The sequence below is a fragment of the Narcine bancroftii genome, chromosome 4 (genome assembly GCF_036971445.1).
Source record: "Narcine bancroftii isolate sNarBan1 chromosome 4, sNarBan1.hap1, whole genome shotgun sequence".
Taxonomy (NCBI): Eukaryota; Metazoa; Chordata; class Chondrichthyes; order Torpediniformes; family Narcinidae; genus Narcine; species Narcine bancroftii.
In genome coordinates this window covers 228,371,811-228,389,751 of record NC_091472.1, presented here as the reverse complement: position 1 = coordinate 228,389,751, position 17,941 = coordinate 228,371,811, and the positions used below count along the sequence as shown (strand labels likewise).

At 42.7% G+C, this 17,941-nt stretch overlaps 1 protein-coding gene across 3 annotated transcripts in view; it reads right to left on the bottom strand.

Annotated features, from left to right (window-relative positions):
* Positions 1-17,941, bottom strand: part of LOC138761679 (thrombospondin-type laminin G domain and EAR repeat-containing protein-like) — a 126,737-nt gene that overhangs the window by 86,342 nt on the left and 22,454 nt on the right. For all 3 annotated transcript variants that reach the window (XM_069934250.1, XM_069934248.1, XM_069934251.1), the window contains exons 2-4: positions 9,871-10,091; positions 5,143-5,381; positions 1,847-1,937 (exon numbers count right to left, since the gene is read on the bottom strand). In XM_069934250.1, the coding sequence (XP_069790351.1) occupies positions 1,847-1,937; positions 5,143-5,381; positions 9,871-10,091 (551 nt within the window). The remainder of the gene's footprint in view (positions 1-1,846; positions 1,938-5,142; positions 5,382-9,870; positions 10,092-17,941) is intronic.

The window sequence follows — 17,941 nt, the reverse complement described above, 5'->3', positions numbered from 1 at the left end:
GAGGCTAACTAAATATGTATTATCTATCTACTGTTTGCATTTATTGTCTCTTTTTAATTCAATTGTATTTTATTGTCATTTTTTAGTGGTTTTGTGGGGGGTTTTTCAACAAAAAACCTGCTCAGTTGCAGCAAGTAAGAATTTCAGTGTTAAACAAGAAAATCTGCTGATACCAGGATCAACTGCAATACACAAATGTGCTGGGAAAGCTCAGCAGGTCACACAGGAAATTTTGCAGCCTATGTACATTGTACAATGTATATGACAATATTATCCAGTCACAACAACTATTCAGAAGTAGGCTGGTGATGCTCACGAGCCTCCACACCTTATTTGACGTGTCCATCTGCAGTGAATGTAACAGATAAATCCCATCCCGAGTGACTGAAGTGGCTGGCTTCAACATCCCTATGTTTCTGATGAGTGAGAGCTCTCTGGGAAGGCTCAGATTACTACAGAAAGTATACCTTCCACAGGATACTCCACAGAAGATGATTCTACTACGAGCCCAGAGGATCCCAAAACCCAGCAACAATAGAAATTCACCAAGACAATGGTTACTTAAACAGAAGTTGCTTTTAATTTTCTTTAAACTTAACAACAGGATCAATCTAACTTATAACTATTAATTTAACTTAATCTCCTTCTAATTTTAAGTGCATGTGTATGTGTTCAGGAAAGTTCTCTGTTTCACTGTCCAATCATTCACCTCACCAATATCAGGCAATTCTCATACTGTGCACAGAATTCAACATTTATAATTTCCACCATGCTCTGATGCCTTAAAGTTAAATGGTTACCGCTCAGGAAAGTTCTTGATGGTTTCAGAGAGAAATTTGTTCCTCGTTGGACTATGCCTTTAAGAGCTAACACCAATGCTGAATATAGGGAGGTGCACAGAATTGAGTGAGGCCCCCACATGTATAACTGTATTGCTGGGTAAAAACCAACCCAAAGCCACTTCAAGCTAAATTTCAAATATCTTCATGACTTCTTGCAAAGTTTCACTAGTGTTACCTGCATCCGTGTTTCAGTTCAGCAGAAATAAGTCTAATCCAATTTCATAATTAAATGTTAAAAACTTTAAAGTAGAAAATCAGCAACTGGCCCATGACCCCACGTTGCCCAAATGTATCAATGTGATTAATTAACCTACAAACCCCATGCATCTTTGGAATGTGAGAGGAAACCCACAAGAATACAGGGAGAACATACAAACTCCATACAGACAGTTCAAGATTCAAACCCACGTCACTGGTGCATCATAGCATTGCACTAACCGCTATGTTAACTGTGCCACCCCCAATTTAAAGCCATCTTTATTTTGCTACAGTAAACCCCCAATAATCTGGCTTTCTGGGGACTTTGGAGGTGCTGAACCAGCAGGTTTATTGGATGTAATAATTATTAATTCCTCAACACACATTTAATTTGTATTTTTTGATGCTACACAATATTATAATAAATTCTCTAGTAGTTGATAGGAAAATGCAGGAACTGAGGCCCCACTGACTCTTGGGAGCACAAGAACTGGGGTTCCACAATCTTGGGAGCACAGGACTAGAGCCCCATTGTCCAGGGAGCACAGGAACTGGAGCCCCACTCTCCTGGGAGCACAGAAACTGGGACCCTACTGAGCCTTGGAGGAACATGGGGATGCGCAGGGCCCAGTGTCTCCAAGGGAAGGGTGGGACTGGGGAGAAATTGCAAAGCATCACCCAGTGAGCCAGAGGCTGAACCAGTTAGATTTCTGAATAGTTGGACAGTTTTACTGTATTTGCATTTCATGGTCAGAGAAAGCTGATGCACTTTAATTCTGATCTGTACCCTTCCCTTACACACTTACTGAAAACAGTCCTTTCCTTCTCCTCCTGTTCCCAATGTAAAATCGAGATCTTGCTGTACCTAAGTAATCCGGGAAAGGAACATCCAGATACCTGTTGAAAGTATGTTTCCCATTAGGACGTATACCAGAGGGGGGGGAAATGGGTAAAAGTGAGCCAAATCCTACTGAGGAGACAAATGTCTGAAATGTAGCATCTACCTAGCAAATGGGTCAGAGAGACATGTATAGAGAGAAAGAGAGCGAGGGAGATGAAAGAAAGAGAAGCAGAGACAGAGTGGGAATGTGTGTACATATGTTTGAGAGAGAAACCGAAAAAGATACAGTCAGATGAAAGAGAGGGTGGGGAAGGGAGAGAGAGTGTGAGTGAATGAGTGAGCGAGTGTGAGTGTGTGAGAGAGATAGACAAAGAGAGTGAGAGTGTATGTGTTGGAGTATGTTGAAAGGAGATAGAGGGAGGAGGGTGGGAGGGATAGAGGAAAGGAGAGAGAGAGAAAGGGAGAAAAATAAAAGGTGATGTTCCACATTTCAGAAAATCATCTTAATTCGATCACACAATAATGCTTCACACAGTCTAGTCCATACAACATATCCTTCACTGTTCCAATGCAGTTCATCATGCCTTTACTGGCTTTACAGGTACTCTGAAACTCTCACTCCCTGGTTCATTTCCAAGATCTTGAAATTCTCAATGTAAAACCTCATTCCCCTCCAGAAGCTGTTATTTATTCCACCATTCAATCGGGCAACATATTCGGCTTTTTGCTCATACACATTGAAACAAAGGCCTTAGGCATGAAACATTAGATACCCTTTACTTCCTTTAGATGCTGCGAAATGTACTGAGTTTCTCCAGCACCTTCTGTGTTCCAGATTATAAAAGCTCTGTTCAAAAATATCTTCTCATCTCCTAGCTCAATTTTTTTTTGCCAGTTCTTTTACATCTGTCCTGTTGCTCACTGCCCTCTAGGCTGCCAAATTCCCACTACCACAGAATTAAATGGTGCTTGTTGGGTGTCACCCAACAAACCACCAACTCCTAATGGCACCCAACCACCATCTCCAAATGGCACCCAACCACCATCTCCTAATGACACCCAACCACCATCTCCTAATGACACCCAACCTCCATCTCCTAATGACACCCAACATTCATTTCTCAATGACACCCAAGCATCATTTCCCAATGACAACCAACCACCATCTCCTAATGACATTCATCCACCATCTCCTAATGACACTCAACCTCCATCTCCTAATGACACCCAATATCCATCTCCAAATGACACCCAACCACCATCTCCAAATGACACCCAACCTCCATCTCCTAATGACACCCAACCACCATCTCAAAATGGCACCCAACCACCATCTCCTAATGACACCCAACCACCATCTCCAAATGGCACCCAACTACCATCTCCAAATGGCACCCAACCACCATCTCTAAATGACACCCAACCTCCATTTCTCAATGACACCCAAGCATCATTTCCCAATGACAACCAACCACCAGGTTGGGTGTCAATAGAAGATTCAGGTTGGGTGTCATTAGGAGATGGTGGTTGGGTGCCATTTGGAGATGGTGGTTGGGTGCCATTTGGAGATGGTGGTTGGGTGTCATTAGGAGATGGTGGTTGGGTGGCATTAGGAGATGGTGGTTGGGTGGCATTAGGAGATGGTGGTTGGGTGCCATTAGGAGATGGTGGTTGGATGCCATTGGGAAATGATGCTTGTGTGTCATTGAGAAATGGAGTTTTGGTGTCATTTGGTGATGGAGGTTGGGTGTCATTTGGAGATGTAGGTTGGGTGTCAATAGAAGATTCAGGTTGGGTGTTATTAGGAGATGCAGTTTGAGTGTCATTTGGAGATGGTGGTTGAATGTCATTAGAAGATGGAGGTTTGGTGTCATTTGGTGATGGAGGTTGGGTGTCATTAGGAGATGTAGGTTGGGTGTCAATAGAAGATTCAGGTTGGGTGTCATTAGGAGATGCAGGTTGGATGTCACTTGGAGATGGTGGTTGGGTGCCATTTGGAGATGGTGGTTGGGTGCCATTTGGAGATGGTGGTTGGGTGCCATTAGGAGATGGTGGTTGGGTGGCATTAGGAGATGGTGGTTGGGTGCCATTAGGAGATGGTTGTTGGGTGCCATTAGGAGATGGTGATTGGGTGTCATTAGGATATGGTGGATGAGTGTCATTAGGAGATGGTGGTTGGTTGTCATTGGGAAATGATGCTTGGGTGTCATTGAGAAATGGAGGTTGGGTGTCATTAGGAGATGGAGGTTGGGTGTCATTAGGAGATGGAGGTTGGGTGTCAATAGAAGATTCAGGTTGGGTGTCATTAGGAGATGCAGGTTGGATGTCACTTGGAGATGGTGGTTGGGTGCCATTTGGAGATGGTGGTTGGGTGCCATTTGGAGATGGTGGTTGGGTGCCATTAGGAGATGGTGGTTGGGTGGCATTAGGAGATGGTGGTTGGGTGCCATTAGGAGATGGTTGTTGGGTGCCATTAGGAGATGGTGATTGGGTGTCATTAGGATATGGTGGATGAGTGTCATTAGGAGATGGTGGTTGGTTGTCATTGGGAAATGATGCTTGGGTGTCATTGAGAAATGGAGGTTGGGTGTCATTAGGAGATGGAGGTTGGGTGTCATTAGGAGATGGAGGTTGGGTGTCATTAGGAGATAGAGGTTGGGTGTCATTAGGATATGGAGGTTGGGTATCATTAGGAGATGGTGGTTGGGTGTCATTAGGATATGGTGGATGAATGTCATTAGGAGATGGTGGCTGGTTGTCATTGGGAAATGATGCTTGGGTGTCATTGAGAAATGGAGGTTGGGTGTCATTAGGAGATGGAGGTTGGGTGTCATTAGGAGATGGAGGTTGGGTGTCATTAGGAGATGGAGGTTGGGTGTCATTAGGAGATGCAGTTTGGGTGTCATTAGGAGATGGAGGTTTGGTGTCATTTGAAGATGCAGGTTGGGTGTCATTAGGATAGGTTAAATGGGGTGTCAATAACAATTTGTTTCCTCTTTTTGATTATTCCAAATTGAGGAGAAAGGCACATTGTTTCATGCATTGCAATACGTTGATGTTTCTGTTTTTACTATTCGATTCTGTATTGTTTACTACAATATGTTTAATATAACAAAGAAAGGGTGTCATTCTGAGATTGGGTTGGCTATCGTCAGTAGATGGGAATTGAGTGTTATCAGTAGATGGGGTTGGGTAACTTACAAACAAATGGGCTGAATGTCAGCTGGACCCTTGGCCAGAGTGGAATGGAAAGTTACTCACATGTCAATTGGAGGGCAGCAGTCCACAGCAAGAGACACAAAATTGGCCGACACAGCCAGCACTAAGGTGTGCCACTGGCGGTCAGCCAGGTAGACATCCTGGAAGGTTACCCGCTCCCTGCGACTGCTGGGCAGGTCGCTAAGGGCGAACTCCAGGTGGACCTTGTCAGGCGAAATCCTCAGTCCCAGCAGCAAGTGGTTTAAGTCCTCTTGGAGCAATGCGAGTATGTACTCATTCTTCTAGGAAGCAATAATAATTCACATGATGAGCAGGCAAGATTTCCAATGTGTCTCCGAGGCCCCTTTCCTTGATAAATCAACACCAGCGCCCCACACACTTCTATCATCATTGTGCCGGTGTATGACCATTGCAATCTTCCCACCTCCAGTCTGAGGCTAGCACTATTACTGCTGTGATCCTTCAGATGCAGTGTTAGCTTTGGCCCGATTGCTCTCCCAAATAGGAGCAAGGAACATCCAATGACAAGCAAATGCAATACTTCCCCTTCACCCCATTATCAGTGTCCATCGTAAGACCTTCCCATGGGCAAATCATGTTTGATCAGACACTTTGGTTTCAAATAAAAGGATAGATTAATTTGTCTCTACTCCTATCTCCTTCGTGCTTCATTCCCTTAAAATGTAAATTTTTTACCGAGAACTCATGCATGGGGAAACCCCTGATAGTTTTTGTTACAATTGATTTCACATGCAGAAGCAGCAAAGAAACAGGTTCTTCATCCCACCCTGGCCTTCAAACATCTGCACTATTTCTACATTCATCTCATTTTATCTTCCCTGTTCATTCCACCACTCACCAATTACAAGTGGCAATTTGCATCAGTCAATTAACCAACCCACCAACACTTGTTTGGGGTGTGGGAAATGGAGCACCTGGGGGAAACCATCAGGGGTTTCCCCATGCATGAGTTCTCTCTGTAAAAAATTTACATTTTAAGGGAATAACCCACAGTGTCACGCGAAGAACGAGGAAACTTGTACACAGACATTACCAGAGATCAGGATTAAACTCAGATCTTTGGTGCTGGGAGGGGGTGGCTCTACTTGCTATACCACTACATGGCTCTCTGGTGTTCCTGCCACTCTTTAGATTGGCATGACCTCCTTTTGCTCCACTGAATTACATTTTTTTCTTCTAAGTGGACAAAGGCAAACAGATAGCACTGATTTAGCTGGGAATGCTGTTTCACCTGGTTATATATGTACAGTCAGATGACAATAAACATGTTCTAATTGCTTTCTCTCATCTAACCCATTTGCTCAGCAAATACAGACCAAGCTGTCACAGGATCTCTTGGCAGAATGGATGGGAATGCATTAGCAACACACCAAAGACCCTGAAGGCCTCCAATGTTCCTCTTGGCCAGACCCAACATGCTGCGTGGCAGTATGTGAACAGTTCCACATTCAAAAGCTGCGGCACTGCTCTCCCATAGTCACGGTGACAGGAAACTGCTGGGGAAAGGAAAGCTTTCCTTCCTCTCAAACCATTGTGACCTCAGCGTAGCTGGTAGTTCCACTGTCTAAAAGCAGCAGAGACCCAGTTTCAATCTCCACTACCCACATCCCAAAGACATGCGGGTTGGTAGGTTAATTGGCCACTGTAAAATTGTGTGTAGATAAGTGGTAGAATTTGGAGGCAGTTTCTGGGATTGTGGGGAGAATAAAAAACACAGGATTAATGAAAGATTAGTGTAAACCAATGGTCAGCATGGACTCAGTGGGCCAAAGGGGCAATTTTTGTGCCTTATTTCTCTGACCACGACCTTCGTGTGGGCAACAAAATACAGTGGATCTGGAACTCGGAAAGAAAACAAGCAACACAGGGAGTGTCTGAAGAGATAGAAACACAGTTAACATGAAAGCATTTCTAGCCATTTCTGTTTGGGACTGAGCATCTTTGGAGCTGCAATAAGGAAGCATCCAGTCAATCTCATTATGAGCAGAGTAGGTCAGTCTGATTAGTAGCTGCTACAATCATGGCTCATCTGATCCATGCCACAATTCCATAATCTTATCTGCGCACAGTAGAATATAGAGCAGTGGTTCGCAACCTTTTTCTTTCCACTCACATCCCACTTTAAGTAATCCCTATGCCATTGGTGCTCTGTGATTAGTAAGGGATTGCTTAAGGTGGGATGTGGGTGGAAAGAAAAATTTTGAAAACCAGTTTTAATCGTATCTAATTGACTTGTTATGTGCACGGTTTCATAACTCTAAAGGAAATGGGCCAATGACAATTTTTCTCAAGCAAAATATTTCAGTCACAATTGTGTCTACAGCAGTGATTCTCAACCTTCCCTTCCCACTCACATCCCACCTTAAGCAATCCCTTACTAATCACAGAGCACCAATGGCATAGGGATTACTTAAAGTGGGATGTGAATGGAAAGAAAAAGGTTGAGAACCACTGATTTATAGAACATTGTAGCACAGTATTTGCTTTACAGCTCACGATATTGTGCTGGCCTATGTAAGCTGACTCCACAACTATCTATTTTCTCCCTACCTCATACCCATAATCCTCTATTTTTCCTCCATATGCCTACCTAAGAATCTTTTTAATGTCCTTATTGTGGCAGGCTCCACCACCACCCCCAGCAACACATTCCAGGCACCTACCAGTCTCTATGTAAAAAAAATGTACCTCTGTCATCTCCTCTGAACTTTCCTCCACTCACCCTAAACAGATGGTATTTGTTGTCACCCCACAAAAAAAGAGCTGGCTGTCCTCATAATCTTATCTTCTTTGGCTTGGCTTCGCGGACGAAGATTTATGGAGGGGGTAAAAAGTCCACGTCAGCTGCAGGCTCGTTTGTGGCTGACAAGTCCGATGCGGGACAGGCAGACACGATTGCAGCGGTTGCAAGGGAAAATTGGTTGGTTGGGGTTGGGTGTTGGGTTTTTCCTCCTTTGCCTTTTGTCAGTGAGGTGGGCACTGCGGTCTTCTTCAAAGGAGGTTGCTGCCCGCCAAACTGTGAGGCGCCAAGATGCACGGTTTGAGGCGTTATCAGCCCACTGGCGGTGGTCAATGTGGCAGGCACCAAGAGATTTCTTTAGGCAGTCCTTGTACCTTTTCTTTGGTGCACCTCTGTCACGGTGGCCAGTGGAGAGCTCGCCATATAATACGATCTTGGGAAGGAGATGGTCCTCCATTCTGGAGACGTGACCCATCCAGCGCAGCTGGAAAAATCCCAGCTCTTTGAAACTTGCTTCATGTGAAATGTTCTCCCATCCAGGCAACATCCTGGTGAATCTACTCTGCACCCTCTCTAAAGCATCTTCCTGCAATACTTCACCACCACACCACCACCCCCCCCCCAACTTATTAAGAATCTATCAACCTGTCTTAAATATATTTGATGTTTCTGCTTCTACTACCCTTTAAAGATGCACAGCCCTCTGAGAAAGAACAAAAGCATGCCTCATCTTTGTTTTAGATGGACAACACATTATTGTTTTTGCAACTGCTGCCCTAGAACCACTCTTTCCAAGAAAAGGAAACATCTCTCCATATATACTCTTCCAGGACCTCCTCAGGATCTTATATTTGAATTGAATTACCACTCATTCTTCCAATCACCAGTAGACACATTTATGTCTAATCTGTCCTCATTGAGATAATCCAGTAATTGCTTCAGTGAACTCTGAAATGTTTCCAATACATTCACACCTTTACTTAAATAAGGAGCCCAACACAGGTGACACCCCCTCCTCCCCGGTTAAGTTTATGGAAATTCAGCCTCAGTGAATTTACAAAACAAGAACCAAAATTTGGAGGTATGTTATCACATTCATCTCCCAGAAAATATGTTAAAGAGTGAGCAAAGGAACTCAAAACTCATTCTGACTCCCGTTCTTTGTTTCATGCGCAGGTGACATGACTTTACGTCCCAGAAAATTATGACACGGGTTCTCACCAATGCCCTTTTGTATTCAATTCCTTGTAATAAACAAAACCATTCTGTTTATTGCATCCACATGTTAGCTTTTTGTAAGTCATGCAGTGATACCCAGATCCCTTTACATCTCAGTCCTACAATCTCCTACGGTGCAGATAACATATTTATTATTTTTCACATTTTTTCCCACATTGTGCTCCATTTGCCAGACCTTTGCTCACATATTTGACCCATTTATAATCATTTAGAATCTCTTTACATTTTTTTTAACAATAGGCCTCCGTATTTATCTTCACATTGTGCCCCAAACTACGCGCACTAAATTCCTGCAAACAGCAATTGTACTAACTGACCCGATGATCTGATCATTGTCATTTTAGGCATGGAATAAATACTGGCCAAGACATCAGAGAAAACCAGAACACAGAAATCTTGGAGGAACTCAGCTAGTCTCAAACCACCCATAGGAGGTAAAGATATATTACTATCATTTCAGGCCTGAGAATCTTTTTTAAACCAGAGAAAATCATCCTGGCCTTCTCTTAAATAGTGCTATTGAATCCTTTGTCTTCCAACAGCACACAGGACATCCCCTGTTCCAGGATAGGGACTTGGAACCCCCCACCCCCCCCCCCCCCCCACAATCCTTCTGGATCAGAGACATCATATCAAAACTATGCTGTTGCATAGTAATGCATTCAACTCATTCCTCAATGTTTAGTCTCCTACAATAACAAACAAAGCAAAGTGCAAGGGTACTATGTCATGGAGCTCTTTAATATCCCATTGGTCAATTTTGGAAGTACCTTTACTGTCAAGCTGTTCACTTTCAATGAGATGACAATGGAGAATTCAACTGGGAAGTAATTACAGGCTTTGAAGATGAGAGATGCCGAGAAGCTGACTGCCTTCTTATCCTTACTGAATCGCAGTCCACGCACTCCATGTTCCTGAACCATCCTGATTCCATATACCTCCATCTGAGGGGCTTCAGCAACTTCTGAGAGGAGATCCAATGGTTGCAGATCTAAAAAGAATTATTAATGTTAATGAGAGCATTCAGAGCACATCAGCATACCAGGACTGAGATTTATTGGAACGATGGTCATAGAGTCCACAAGAGGGAAACTGGCAATTCAGCCCACCAAATATCTACCAACCATCAGGCACAATTCAGACAAACCCTCATTAAGGATAAAATGCATGCAAAAAGGAAACTGCAAAGTAAGCGCTTTTTTAAGAACAATTAAAACTTTGTTATAACATTTTTTTATTTCTCCCCACATTCCCAAACAGCCCCAAATTCCACCAATCACTTATCAAGTTGAGGAGACTTTCTTCAGCTGCCAATTGACACACTGACCAGCGCACCTTTGGGTTGTGGGAGTAACCAGGAAGAACCCACATGGTCACAGGGAGAGGTGCAAACTCCAGACAGCACTAAGGATTGATCTATCCTCCACAATTATCCTCAACATCAGGGCATGACAAGGCTATGCACTCACCCCTCTACTATACTTCTTGTGCATTCACGGCTGTGTGGCCAGACCACTCCAACTCCATCAATAAATTCATAGATGACCTCCCGCCCCCCCCCCCCCCCCCCCCTCACAGGCAGGATCTCTAACAACAATTTGAAATGTCAAAGAATGATAGAGGGACGTATGGCTTGGTGCCAGGTCAACAATCTCTCCCTCACTGTAAGCAAGACCAAGGAGCTGGCTGTAGACATCCGGAGAAAGGGTGGAGCTCATTTTCCAGTCCACATCAATGATGCACAGGTGAATATGGGAGACAGGTTTAAGTTTTTTGGAGTAAACATCTCAAGCAACTTGTAATGGACCACCCACATTGATGACATGGCCAAGAGAGTGCAACAGTGCCTTGACTGCCTCAGAAGCCCAAGGAAATATGGCACATCACCAATGTCCCTTAACAACTTCTACAAATGTACAATTCAAAGTATCCAATCAGAGTGCAACACTGCATGGGATGGGAACTGCTCTGCCCAAGACTGCAAGAGTCTGCAGAGAATTATGAACACTGCTTAGACCATCACATAAACTCCCTTCTGCTCCATCAATACTTTCCGCTATCTTGGAAAAGCAAGCCACATATCAAAAGACTCATCCCACCCCTCCTCCCATCAGGAAGATTCATGACACGATATTCAAGGGCAGTCTCTTTTCCACTGTGATCAGACACCTGAATAATCCTCACACTAGTAAAATTATGTTGCATTTCCTCCATACCAACTTTCTAAGTCACTCTGCACTTCTGTACAGTTTTGCTTGTTACACTAGGCATGGTGTGTCCAGCTGGAATGCTAGCAAAGCAAACTTTTTCAATGCACTTTGGTGCATGTGGCAGTAAACTTGAACTTTCACAGCATTTGCTGTTTCAGTTAACTTATCTTCACTCCAAGATCACTCCTTGATGGGTGGAGAACATGCAGAACCATAGAACAATACCACACAGAAACAAGCCTTTCTAGTCTGTGACAAACTATTATCGTCCCCAGTCTCACTGACTGCACCCAGTCCATAGCCCTCCATGCCCCTCTAATCCATGTACCTGCCTAAAATCTTCTAAAAAAAATGTAAATTGAGCTTGCATTCACCACTTCAGACGGCAGCTCGATCCACACTCCTAGCACTTTTTGAGTGAAGAAGTTCCCCCTAATGTTTCCCCTAAACTTTTCCCCTTTCACCCTTAACCTATGTCACCTGGTTTGTATCTCACCTACCCTCAGTGGAAAAAGCCTACCTACATCTATTCTGTCTAGACCCTTCATAATTGTAAATATCTCTATCAAATCTCCCCTCATTCTTCTACGCTACAGGGAATAAAGTCCTAACTTGTTTAACCTTTCCCAGTAACTTATTTCCTGAATTCCAGGCAACCTCCTCGTAAATCTTCTCTTCACTCTTTCAATCTTATTGATATCTTTCCTGTATTGATGGACCTAAGAATATGTTCAGGGATGGGAATGAATGGGAATGAGACTTGAATACATCAATTTCAGATGAATATTTGGATTACCGGCTTGATCTGTGCATGACATTGTTTAATACAATTTAAAATTGTACATGGACTACATATGACCAAAGTTAAATTATCTAATTTTTATCCTGATGTTCATCCACTTTGTGACAAATGTAAAATGTTTTGAGGCCTCTCTGGTTCACATGTTCTGAGAGTGTCCAGATCTACAAGAATATTGGGAACAATTCTTTCAAACTCTATCACAGATTCTTAAGATTAAATTAGAACCATGCCCTTTTATTGCTTTGTTTGGTTCTTCTCTAGAAGAGAGAATTTCCTTGAATTCACTCAAAAAAGAATTAGAAGAGTTGGCTGAAGTGGGGGCGATTTTTTTTTCTTTTTCTTTTTTCTTTTTTTTATATATATAAAAAAAGTTCATGTTTAATTGCTGTATATGTCATATATTATTTGTTTTTTGAACGAATAAATAAAGTTTAAAAAAAGAATAGTAGCTTTTACTTCATTGATGGCCATACAAGCAATTTTGATAAGATGGAAAGACAGCAGAGCACCAACTTGTATGCAATGGTTATGTCTTGTTTGAGTTTGGAGAAAATTAGAATTGGTTGAATTTGACAAGATATGGGGACATTCATGGAGTGTTATCATAATTTGATTACTTAGGCAGGATGCTCTGGGGGTTTTCCATCCGACGTCTGAGAGCCGACACTTAATATTTGCTGGTGAATGTGTTTAGTGCGAGAGGCTGGATTAGTATGGGTTTTTTCTTCCTTTTGGTCTTATTTTTGGGGTTTTTTTCTTCTTTTCTTTCTTTGGCTTGGCTTCGCGGACGAAGATTTATGGAGGGGGTAAATGTCCACGTCAGCTGCCGACTCGTTTGTGGCTGACAAGTCCGATGCGGGACAGGCAGACACGGTTGCAGCGGTTGCAGGGGAAAATTGGTGGGTTGGGGTTGGGTGTTGGGTTTTTCCTCCTTTGCCTTTTGTCAGTGAGGTGGGCTCTGTGGTCTTCTTCAAAGGAGGTTGCTGCCCGCCGAACTGTGAGGCGCCAAGATACACAGTTTGAGGCGATATCAGCCCACTGGCGGTGGTCAATGTGGCAGGCACCAAGAGATTTCTATAGGCAGTCCTTGTACCTTTTCTTTAGTGCACCTCTGTCATGGTGGCCAGTGGAGAGCTCGCCATATAACATGATCTTGGGAAGGCGATGGTCCTCCATTCTGGAGACGTGACCCACCCAGCGAGCTGGATCTTTAGCAGCGTGGAGTCGATGCTGTCGACCTCTGCCATCTCGAGTACTTCGTCGTTAGGGATGAAAGCGCTCCAATGAATGTTGAGGATGGAGCGGAAACAACGCTGGTGGAAGCGTTCTAGGAACCGTAGGTGATGCCGGTAGAGGGCCCATGATTCGGAGCCGAACAGGAGTGTGGGTATGACAACGGCTCTGTATACGCTTATCTTTGTGAGGTTTTTCAGTTGGTTGTTTTTCCAGACTCTTTTGTGTAGTCTTCCAAAGGCGCTATTTGCCTTGGCGAGTCTGTTGTCTATCTCGTTGTCGATCCTTGCATCTGATGAAATGGTGCAGCCGAGATAGGTAAACTGGTTGACCGTTTTGAGTTTTGTGTGCCCGATGGAGATGTGGAGGGGCTGGTAGTCATGGTGGGGAGCTGGCTGATGGAGGACCTCAGTTTTCTTCAGGCTGACTTCCAGGCCAAATATTTTGGCAGTTTCCGCAAAACAGGACGTCAAGCGCTGAAGAGCTCGCTCTGAATAGGCAACTAAAGCGGCATCGTCTGCAAAGAGTAGTTCACGGACAAGTTTCTCTTGTGTCTTGGTGTGAGCTTGCAGGCGCCTCAGATGTAAACAGCGTCTTCATTGTTGAGGTCTTTCATGGCTTGGTTCAGCATCATGCTGAAGAAGATTGAAAAGAGGGTTGGTGCGAGAACACAGCCTTGCTTCACGCCATTGTTAATGGAGAAGGGTTCAGAGAGCTCATTGCTGTATCTGACCCGACCTTGTTGGTTTTCGTGCAGTTGGATAATCATGTTGAGGAACTTTGGGGGACATCCGATGCGCTCTAGTATTTGCCAAAGCCCTTTCCTGCTCACGGTGTCGAAGGCTTTGGTGAGGTCAACAAAGGTGATGTAGAGTCCTTTGTTTGGTTCTCTGCACTTTTCTTGGAGCTGTCTGAGGGCAAAGACCATGTCAGTAGTTCCTCTGTTTGCGCGAAAGCCGCACTGTGATTCTGGGAGAATATTCTCGGCGACACTAGGTATTATTCTATTTAGTAGAATCCTAGCGAAGATTTTGCCTGCAATGGAGAGCAGCGTGATTCCCCTGTAGTTTGAGCAGTCTGATTTCTTGCCTTTGTTTTTGTACAGGGTGATGATGGTGGCATCACAAAGGTCCTGAGGCAGTTTTCCTTGGTCCCAACAAAGCTTGAAAAACTCATGCAGTTTGACATGCAGAGTTTTGCCGCAAGCCTTCCAGACCTCTGGGGGGATTCCATCCATACCTGCTGCTTTGCCACTTTTCAGTTGTTCGATTGTCTTATATGAAAGAGGTTCAATGTTGGAAACCTGCAGTCAGACGAAGCGAGAGGAAACTTCCAGGCAAAGCTCGACGATGCAATCCGCCTCACGGACCCATACCCTGAAACCCTCTGGGATCAGTTGAAGACTACCATACTGCAATCCACTGAAGAGGTACTGGGCTTCTCCTCCAGGAAAAACAAGGACTGGTTCGACGAAAAGAGCCAGGAAATCCAGGAGCTGCTGGCAAAGAAGCGAGCTGCCCACCAGGCTCACCTTACAAAGCCGTCCTGTCCAGAGAAGAAACAAGCCTTCCGTCGCGCATGCAGCCATCTTCAGCGCGAACTCCGGGAGATCCAAAATGAGTGGTGGACTAGCCTCGCCAAGCAAACCCAGCTCAGCGCGGACATTGGCGACTTCAGGGGTTTCTACGAGGCTCTAAAGGCTGTGTACGGCCCCTCACCCCAAGTCCAAAGCCCGCTGCGCAGCTCAGATGGCAAAGTCCTCCTCAGCGACAAGATCTCCATTCTCAACCGATGGTCAAAACACTTCCAATCTCTTTACAGTGCCAACCGCTCAGTCCAAGATTCCGCCCTGCTCCAGCTCCCTCAACAGCCCCTAAGGCTAGAGCTGGATGAGGTCCTCACCCAGGATGAGGTTTTTTTTCTACAACTAGAAGATTTCACCAGTACTGCACCATCTGCTCAACATTTGGAAGAAGATTCACGTAGAAAGGAATGAAATAAATTATCAACTACCAAAATTAATATTGACACAAATCAACTAATCCCTTTCACAATAAATAACCTTTCCTTCAGAGAATGGGAGAGAAAAGGGATCAAAAGAATAGAAAATTGTTTTTTGAAAAATAAATTATTATCTTTTGAACAAATGAAGGACAAATATAATATAACTCACGATACAAGGTTTGCATACCACCAACTAAAAACCTACTTGAAGGACAAATTGGGAAACAGTATGAGGTTACCAGAAGGAAGCAATTTTGAATATGTGATTACAGACACAATGATAATTTAAAAATTTATAACAAACATGTACATCAAACTGCAAGAAAAGGAGAACGAGGAAACAAACTGTAAACCTAAACAAAAATGGGAAAAAGATCTAAACATAAAGATAAAGAATGAAACATGGGAAAAGCTATGCTCCGGAACAATGAGAAATACAATAAACACAAGGTTATGCATGATACAATATAATTGGTTACACAGGCTATACATCACACCCCAAAAGTTAAATAAATGGGACCCAACAGTATCAGATAGATGTTTTTGCTGTAAAAAGGAAACAGGAACAACAATACATGCAATTTGGACATGTGAGAAAGTGAAAAAATTTTGGGAAGATCTAAACTAGATATTAAATAAAATCACAAAAAGCAACATACCAAAAAACCCAGAGATTTTCCTTCTAAGTAATATAAGAAATAAAGAATTTGGACTCAATTTGGATGGAGCACAAAAAAGATTTATTATGATAGCCCTAGCTGTAGCAAAAAAAATATATTATGTCAACCTGGAAATTAGAAGACAACTTGATCAACAATGGTACATAGAAATAAATGAATGTATTCCATTAGAAAAAAATAACATATAATTTAAGAAATAACATCACAATATTTGAACAAATATGGGAAACATACATGAAATACAATAGAGAAATCCTACCATGAACCTCCACCACCTAAAATGACAGAAGGAGAAGACAACGAAATGAACTGACTCAGTATATAAAAGTAAAAGACACAAATTTCTGGTTTATTTTTATTAAGTGACGACATTGTTTAATGGGTTTAATGTATCTTATAGATTGAACTTTAAATAAATGGAAAGGGGGAGAGGGAGGGAGGGAAGGGAGGGGGGAAAGGGGAGAAAATGACACTGTATATATTCAAGAGAAAAATGTCTTTATGTATTTTGGTCAGTATGGTTTATAGTGTGAAAAATAAAAAATAAAAAAAATAAAAACTAGAAGAGATTGGTCTATTTAGATATTCACTATGTATATCTCAATATTAGAATGAGGTGAAATTCTCATGAGGATTCACTTTTTTCAAGAATTACACAAGACAATGTATAATATATACTGTATTGCGTTATACAAAAGCTATCTAATTAATTAATATCTAAACAATATATACATGTAATATTTATCTATCAAATTAATAAAAATATTTTAAAAGGGTTATCTTTTCTGTAGTTAGGTGAGCAAAACTGCACACAATACTCTAAATTTAGCCTCAGCAATGTTTTTTTACAATTTTACCATCACATCCCAGCCCTGTACTCAATGCTTTGATTTATGAAGGCCAATATGCTGAAATCTCTCTTTACAACCCCAACCAACTGTGATGCCATTTTCAGGGAATTATGTATCTGTATTCTCAGATCCTTCTGTCCTACTGCACTCCTCAGTGCCCATTTATTGTGTATGTCTTTTTTGGGTTTGTCCTTCCAAATGCAACACCTCACTCTTGCCTGCATTAAACTCCATCTGCCATTTTTCAACCCATTTTACCTGCTGGTCCAGATCCTTCTGCAAGCTTTGAAAACCTTCTTCACTGTCTACTGCACCTTCAATTTTAGTGTCATCTGCAAATTTGATGATTCAATTTACTACATTATCATCCAGATCATTGATATATATGATAAAAAACAATAATCCCAGTACCAATCCCTGAAGTACACCACCGGTCACAGGCTTTCAGTCAGAGAAGCAATCATCCACTGCCACTCTCTGGCTTCTTCTGTGTAGCCAATGTTGAATACAGTTGACCACATCCCCATGAATACCTAGCGTCTGAACCTTTCTGACTAACTTCCCATGTTGGACCTTACGAAGGACTTGGTAAAATCTATGTAGATGACATCCACAATCTTTCCTTCATCAACATTCCTGGTAGCTTCCTTGAAAAACTCAATAAGTTAAACATGACCTACTATGCACAAAACCATATTTACTATTCCTAATCAGTCCCTGGCTATCCAAATACTTGTATATCCAATTCCTAAGAACATCTTCCAGTAACTTAACTACTACTAATGTCAGGTCCGCCATTCTATAATTTCCATGGTTATTTTTGAAGCCTATTTTAAACAACAAAACAACATGAGCTATCCTCCAATCCTCCGACACTATACCTGTGGCTAAGGTCATTTTATATATTTCTGCCAGACCCCCTGCAAATTCTGCACTAGCTTCCCTCAATATCTAAGGGAATATCTTGTCAGGCCCTGGGGATTTATCCACCTTTATTTGCTTTAAGACAGCAAACACTCCTCCTCTTTAATCTGCAAGGGTTCCATGATCCCACTGCTGGT